Consider the following 8118-nt stretch of genomic DNA (forward strand, 5'->3'; position numbering starts at 1 on the left):
GAGAGGAGGCAGCATACACCAAGAGACTGGGGGCAGAGAAAGAGGTGAGGGGGAGGGGGGAGAGGAGGCAGCATACACCAAGAGACTGGGGGCAGAGAAAGAGGTGAGGGGGGATATGATTTATAGTAGAACTGAGGAGGGATCATACAGTAGAAACATCACATGCCTTTCAGACTCAAAGGTTGTATTCCCTTGAACTTCTGGGAGTGAAATGAGACTGGTGGTTTTTCATATCCTCTTTGTCGTCACAACCGATCTCTATTGACATTCAGTGTCCTGGTCTACCTGCTTCTCTCCCTTTCTGAAATCCCCTCTTGATCTCTATCGTCCCTGTTTTATTAGTCAACCAGTTAGGAATGAAAAGTCCCTGCAGGAATCACAGTTATCACTGTGTCCCATTTCACCGTTTATAACCCATCCGATCCTTTCACATCTGCCCAAAGGAGTAAGGGTTAGGAGGTTGATTTTAGGTCTGTGCCTATATTTGGACATGATCTCACTTCCTGTTTCTTGTCTGTGCCCCGCCCCCAGTTGGAGGTGATTGGTGGAGCCGATATGTACCATGCGCGGTGCAGGAAGTGTTACGGTGGCCTGATGGATGTGTTGAAGGAGAATAGCGCCCCCCACAGGGACGAGACGCCACCGCATGTGATGACAGGGAAACTGCTTGACAACACTACATCGCCACGGAAACTCTTCGCCACCCTGCAACTCTGATCATTACCATTAGACTATTCTTAAAGGGATAGTTCACTCACATGACTTTAAAGGGGAAGTTGACTTGGATTGGAACTGAATGAGATGGTGAACAATCCCTTTTAATTTTAGGTTTGGTAATTGGACTGGGGATGAGTTAAAAGGATAGTTGACTTCATTTTCTAATTGGAGTAATGAACTATCCCTTTTAAGTTTTGCACTTTGAATGAGCTTGGACAATAAATGAAGCTCCGTCAACCCACTGATCTGTGTGGTATCTGTGTAGTAACTGTCATTTTATAGGGCTTCATATACTTAGTACATATCATATTTTGTTAGACTTGGATATACCTGCTAAAACATACATACTGCCATGCAATGAGTCTAGTGTACACAACTTAGTATTCAACTGTTACTTTTTGTAGTTCTGGTCTGATTTGCCTCCTATTTTTTTTATGTTCATTTATGGTTTGTGTTCAGTCATTTTCCGGATTTTACAAAATGTTAAGTCGAACCCATAACTCGGTGTGCAAGGCCTTTTTTTTGTGCCAATCACCCCAAAAAAACATAAGGTGGAGGGGCTCGGTTGTGCCACTACATCATGCCAATTGCACGCTCCCTCAACATGAGACATCTGGCATTGTGTTGTGACAATTGTGCCTTTTATTGTCCCCAGCACAAGGTGCACCTGTGTAATAATGCTGTTTAATCAGCTTCTTGATATGCCACATCTGTCAGGTGGATGGATTATCTTGGCAATGGAGAAATGCTCACTAACAGGGATGTTGACACATTTGAGAAGCTTTTTGTGCGTATAGGGAACATTCTGTGTTTCTTCAGCTCATGAAACATGCACCCAACACTTAACATTATAGTTGCCAATCACCCTAGTGAACTGAGTGAAAGAAATGGCATTGGATTGCAATCCAATGTACTAGCCTGACTGAAATAACCTGTTTAGTTCTTGGCAGTTGGCACGTTGTTGTACAGTACAACTAGCTGCCAATTAAGATTATTTTTATGGTAACGCAAATCTCCAAAGCACATGTTACCAGTACTGTAGCATGGTTACAATAGACAGTCACTTCAATCTGGACTTGTAAACATGTCTTTTTTTTTTTAACCAGTCAAATTATGAGCCAATATTGGATTTAAGGCAGATTTTATTCTGCCCACGCTGACACACACGTCATTTAGACAACAGAATTAGAACCTTGTGACATCACTGTTGAAAGACACTTCCTTATACAACAATGGATTCAATAGAACACAACTGAACTAACAGGTTTCTGGTGCTATCATTTTTTTGGGGGTGTATTAAAGTTATAAGTGAGACACAGAATTTGCAAATAAACTTCATAAATGTAAAATAAGTAAATAACTCAAATCTACACTATTTCATTTAGATCAGTGGTGGTGGTGGTGATCAAATGGCAAATCAAAACCACATAGATAACCAATGATGTAACACGATAAAACAATGGACAAGAAGTGTAATATACACATCGCCCCTACAACCACAGAAAACAAAACGCAATCAATTAACAACCCATAACTAAACTACAAATCACATACTTACAGAAGTCTTGGCTATCGATCAATCACAGATACAAAGGTTGCTCACTGGGGAGGTTACATTTGAACAGTAAGGCTGCATTTACACAGGCAGCCCAATTCTGATTTTTCCCCCAATTATTGGCAAAAGATCTGATCTCACTGGTCAAAAGATCAGAATTGGGCTGCCTGTGCAGATGCCGCCTTACTAGGCCACACTGGACATTAGGGGGTATGTTCAGAATTGCAAACAACAAATTGCAACATCACTCATCTCCCATACACAAACCCGACAGTTATGAACACAAGGCATCAGTTTGATAATCCTGAATATGCCCTTCAGTTTTGCTCAAGTGCCTTGAGCTTTAGATGACTTTGTCCACGGTTTTATAATGTAAATATATGGACAGTTTGAGGAGGTCGATTGGGCAAATAGAGTGTATACACCATGACGTTTGAGCCTTCTGTAGGAAGGACACTTCACACAGGCACTAGCGGAGAAGTTCAAATGGTTGGTGACACGATCAGTGGAGGCTGTTGAGGGGAGGACGGCTCATATTAATGTCTGGAAAGGAATCAAACATAAGACAACCACGTGTCTGGTACCATTCCAGCCATTATTCTGAGCCGTCCTCCCCTCAGCAGCCTCCCCTGTCCTGTATACAGAGGGAGCGTTTCCACCCTCCCTAAATGTTTCCACTACTAGCATCACTCATATTTAATAAATGCAATTCTGTCCCAAATGGCACCCTAATCCCTATGTAGTGCACATCTTTAGACTAGGGCCCATATAGTGTAGTGCACTATATAGGGAATAGGGTGCCATTTGACACACACAGTGAGGTCTTCCCTTTGGCCAAGTGGACTCCAATGATGTGTTTATATACAACTTATCTTTGTGTGTCTATATTTACCTACACACATCTATATGCGAATATGTACATCTATGCTTGTCTATGGTGGACTCAAGGTCACCATGGTGTCAACATTACATACAGTAAGTCTAAGGCACCGTCAACAAAGTATACCAGGGTTCTTGTTAAGGAGAAGTGCATAACATTTCCATAGAAGCCAGGTCCTCAATGGATTCTATGTCTGCTGTTTTCAGTCTTATCCTTTAATGGATTCTACGTCTGCTGTTTTCAGTCTTATCCTTTAATGGATTCTACGTCAGCTGTTTTCAGTCTTATCCTTTAAAAGCGGCAATCAGCCGTTGAAACCATAACAAACCGTCTCCCCACCCGTTTCGGTAAAAAGCTGAGGGACGGGGCTCAAACTCAGAGTTATGGATACGAGGACTGACCATCCATGATATCAAAATTATAGTTAACCATGTTGAGGCTAAATAGTGTTTGTTTACATTTACTTTGTTTACAAACATTGGAGTTTAAAAAATGCTTATTTTGGGTTCTGATGGGGTACAACAATTGAACTAACCTCATGAGGCATTTATAAGTTCTATTCTTCAAGAATCAATTGGTACATATCATTAATACGTCCAAAAATGTATCTGCAGGTTGCCACTTTAAAGAAGCAATTGATGAAATCCCAAGTATTGTATTGTTATCAAGTGCTTCAGTTAGTCCTGTATGACTTACATTTAAAGTCAGTCAGATGATTTGAAGTAGTAATCTATGAAGTGCCAAAGCACACTTGGACCTTGGTGGACCGGAGTGCACACCACAGCAAAAACTTCTTGCAATGATTAAAAAAAACGAAGCATTTGCCTGATGAAACAGTTGGAAGGTTTTCACTTGTTTTGAAAGCAGTAACTCCCCTCAATGTACTCTGAACATTTAATGACTCTAGGACCAAGAAAATGTATTCAAAATAGCTTCTGAAGTTGGGTAATTGTGTTTGTTCATATGTAGCCGTTTTTTCTTCCATTTGGTGCCTAATGAAACATGACCCAGCTGCTACACTGAGGTTCCTGAAGTCAGTTGTGGCAGTAAGAGGATTTATTCATGAATGACTTGTCCCTTAGTAGTACAAAGCAGGTAGTGGTCTGAGACTCAGAACGACTGATAGGAAACCACTAAGTAATACAAACCATAGATGGCTTTATCTATCGACAGTGGAAGACTTCTGTTCTGATTCTCCCCCTTTTCCAGTGCACATGGTTCTAAAAGCATAGCACTGGTGTCAGGATTGGCTGTGAGGCTGGAGGAGATTCCATTGTCAAAGCCATAGGGGGGGAAAGTAGGCCAGTGCAGTGCACGCTTTGGGAGAAGGGTGGACAATTGGGACTCTAATTATCTCCTGGTTACAAGCCCAGTTTCAACCTATCCAGTTGCTATAGTTTTTGTGGACAGTAGACATAAAAATATGACTGAAAACTCAATCAGTACATAAATGACTAGATAGGAACATGCATATTACACAGATCAGTTGAGCAAACAAGCCTTGTGTTTCAACGGGCTGTTTAATTTAACGTTTAATTTAACGTGTAGTTTAATGAGCGGTTTAATGTGTTTTTTTCCCCCTTGGGCTTTTTATGGCTTTACCTTGACTGTTATCAGATAAACCCTGTCTAAGAGTTATGAGAAAGGACTCATAACTGCTGGGTTTTTGTCCCACTTCAGGAGCCGTAGGCAGACTTTGACTGAATCTTAAATGACACCCTATCCCATATATATAGTGCACTACTTTTAACCAGAGCCTTATGGGTCCTGGTCAAAAGTAGTGCACTATAAAGGAATTGGGTGCCATTTGGGACACAGTCAAAGTCTGCTTACGGCTCCTGAAGTGGGACAAAAACCCTGCAGTTTACATAGGACATTAATAGTAAGGCTTTCTTGGGCATTTGGCTTTTATCCTGTAGAACTCAGTAGTCTCATGATACACTGGTCAATTAAATAAGCAGACTTCTTTGACATTGAATAAAACATTGTGCTTGCATGTCATCAAGATAATTGTGCTAAATTGAAACAAAAAGATAAAATGTTTAAAAAAAGACACTACAGCCATTCAAAGAATTGGCGTTTCAACTATGAATATCTAGTATGTACAGACACCAGAGGAGGCTGGTGGGAGGAAGATATAGGAGGATCGGCTCACTAATGGCTGGAATGAAATAAATGGAACCGATGCAAATGTGTGGTTTCCATATTTGATACCTTTCCATTTATTCCATCCCAGCCATTACAATGAGCAGGTCCTCCTATATCTTCCTCCCACCAGCCTCCTCTGACAGACACACATTCTCCTTCCTTCTGGAGCACAGAAGCAGGGGACTAGAGTTCTGAACAGAGAGGGGGGAGACAAGCACACTAATTAGCTGAAGCAAGCACTTGCCCCTCCCACGAGAGCTCTCATTGGCTGTTTTTCACATATCCCAAATCATGTGAGCTCCAGTGTCACGTGACCAGGATTTGACATTTGCCCCTCCCCCTCAGCTGCGCCCCCGTCTCAGGGTAGAAGTCTCCTTTTAACCACATCATCCACTGAATTAGTAGTAAGCAGACCTGTGTTCAAACACTATTTAAAACCATTTCAAAAACTTTTATCGGTCTGTGCTTTCATCCAGTTTCCCTGTTGCAAATTAAACCAATATTAACGTTGACAGAGTGAAAACCCCACCCACCTTGCACTCCAGACAGACAAAAGCTAAACAAATATTTCATTTTTTTTTTGAACCCAGGTCTGGTGATAAGGAGCTTCCACTTCCTTTCTCCATAATTCTATCCCAGTAATAGGTGGTGAAATTGCCCCTTGGCATAGATGCTGATCTTGGGTCAGGTTTGCATTTCCCCCACTAATGGTTAAGGTTAGGAATGGGGAAAGTGAAGCTGACCTAGACCTGTACCTAGGGGAAACTTCACCGCGGAGCCCCTCAGTAGTTGGGGGGTTGGTATTCCCCCTGGGGTTGGGTGGTGGTGATGGTGCTGGGGGTGAAGGGGGGTTGTTGGAAGTCGTCTGGCGCACTGGAAGGGTACGGGGAGTATGTGGTGGGGGTGTAGGCCGAGGGGGCGTAGGTCGGAGGGTAAGGGGTGTGCTGCTCCGGCGGAGACTCGGCATAGATGCTCTGGGTGACATCGGCAACACCACGGCGATATCTCCCCAAAGCGAAGTAGGTTAGGATTCCCTGTTGTAGACACAAAGAGGAGTCAATTAATGAATTCAATCAGTCAGTCAATGAATCAATTAGTGAATGAATATTTCAGTCAGTTAATGAATGGAGTCAGTCAGTTACTGAAGAGGTCAGTCAGTGTGGTGAAGTTATGACCAGGCCATAGTGTAGCTGTAGTAAAGGAGAGGCAGCTGTAGTGACAGTCCTCCTCACCCAGGTGGCGATAGAGAAGAAAGAGAAGGCAATGGCGGAGCGGGCGGCGTCCTTGGGGATTCCTCTGACATCAATCGTACGACTCCATTGGCTAGTCAGGAGGCAGAAACACACGAACCACAGGAACGTCCACACGACTGATACAAACAGACAGGAAACATGGAATATACATATTTACACTACAACTACCTACAGGGTCACGTTCATTAGGGAACAACTGATACAAACAGACAGGAAACTATACACATTTACACTACAACTACCTACAGGGTCACGTTCATTAGGGAACACGACTGAAAACGTTATGAAACCTTTTATCAATGGGGGAAAAGTATATAAGCATTTCTTATTGTACGTTCCAGGCAGTCCCGCCCCGTTTCAGTCTGTTTTCTTCCATGTGGTGCTATGATGAACAAGACCCAGGTGCCTGGAAGCTCTTTCCTCACACCACAACCCTAGGTCCACACACACACACACACACACACACCTCCTCACCTGAGAATCCCAGGTCGGCCATGACAGCGTACTTCCTCTCCTTTGCGTTGCTCATCAGCGGCATGTAGGCGTCCAATAAGAGGAAAAAAAACAGGCCAGGAAGGCTGGAGAAATAAAGACATCAAATATAGATTTATAAAGTAACAATTTATTGAGACCGTAAGGAAATGAGGTGGGGAGTCATGCAAGTGGGAGAAACGGTAAGGATGCAGGGTTTGAACCCCAGTCTCCTGAGGGGAGTCGTATGATGAGACAAGGAATCAACCCCAGTCTCCTGAGGGGAGTCGTATTATGAGACAAGGAATCAACCCCAGTCTCCTGAGGGGAGTCGTATGATGAGACAAGGAATCAACCCCAGTCTCCTGAGGGGAGTCGTATGATGAACAAGGAATCAACCCCAGTCTCCTGAGGGGAGTCGTATGATGAGACAAGGAATCAACCCCAGTCTCCTGAGGGGAGTCGTATTATGAGACAAGGAATCAACCCCAGTCTCCTGAGGGGAGTCGTATTATGAGACAAGGAATCAACCCCAGTCTCCTGCGGGGAGTCGTATTATGAGACAAGGAATCAACCCCAGTCTCCTGAGGGAGTCGTATTATGAGACAAGGAATCAACCCCAGTCTCCTGAGGGGAGTCTTATTATGAGACAAGGAATCAACCCCAGTCTCCTGCGGGGAGTCGTATTATGAGACAAGGAATCAACCCCAGTCTCCTGAGGGAGTCGTATGAGACAAGGAATCACCCCCAGTCTCCTGAGGGGAGTCGTATGAGACAAGGAATCAACCCCAGTCTCCTGATGGGAGTCGTATTATGAGACAAGGAATCAACCCCAGTCTCCTGATGGGAGTCGTATTATGAGACAAGGAATCAACCCCAGTCTCCTGAGGGGAGTCGTATGAGACAAGGAATCAACCCGTCTCCTGAGGGGAGTCGTATTATGAGATGTGCCAGGAGTGTTACCACTACACCATAGCTCTGCATAAAGAGATACTTTCTATTGTCGATTGTCACAGAGACAACAAACAATTATTTTTCTGTTATCTGAACCCAGGGCACAACGCAGGAGATGCCATCCTGATCCGGTTTGCTGC

General features: G+C 43.6%; 2 protein-coding genes across 2 annotated transcripts in view; one reads left to right on the top strand and one right to left on the bottom strand.

Moving 5' to 3' along the window:
- LOC116368452 (thymidine kinase, cytosolic-like) overlaps window positions 1–1813 on the top strand; it is a 6649-nt gene extending 4836 nt beyond the window's left edge. Inside the window, exon 7 of the mRNA XM_031819178.1 lies at window positions 532–1813. Within this exon, the coding sequence (XP_031675038.1) occupies window positions 532–717 (186 nt within the window). The 3' untranslated portion in view covers window positions 718–1813. The remainder of the gene's footprint in view (window positions 1–531) is intronic.
- Window positions 1814–5045: 3232 nt separating this feature from the next.
- Window positions 5046–7124, bottom strand: LOC116368453 (synaptogyrin-2-like). The gene is made up of 3 exons (XM_031819179.1): window positions 7028–7124; window positions 6533–6669; window positions 5046–6334 (listed from the first exon to the last, which is right to left on the bottom strand). Exons 1-3 carry the CDS (start codon window positions 7089–7091, stop codon window positions 6083–6085), a joined length of 453 nt encoding a protein of 150 aa, XP_031675039.1. The 5' UTR covers window positions 7092–7124; the 3' UTR covers window positions 5046–6082.
- Between the last annotated feature and the right edge of the window lie 994 nt (window positions 7125–8118).

The sequence above is a fragment of the Oncorhynchus kisutch genome, unplaced genomic scaffold (assembly GCF_002021735.2).
Source record: "Oncorhynchus kisutch isolate 150728-3 unplaced genomic scaffold, Okis_V2 scaffold1921, whole genome shotgun sequence".
Taxonomy (NCBI): Eukaryota; Metazoa; Chordata; class Actinopteri; order Salmoniformes; family Salmonidae; genus Oncorhynchus; species Oncorhynchus kisutch.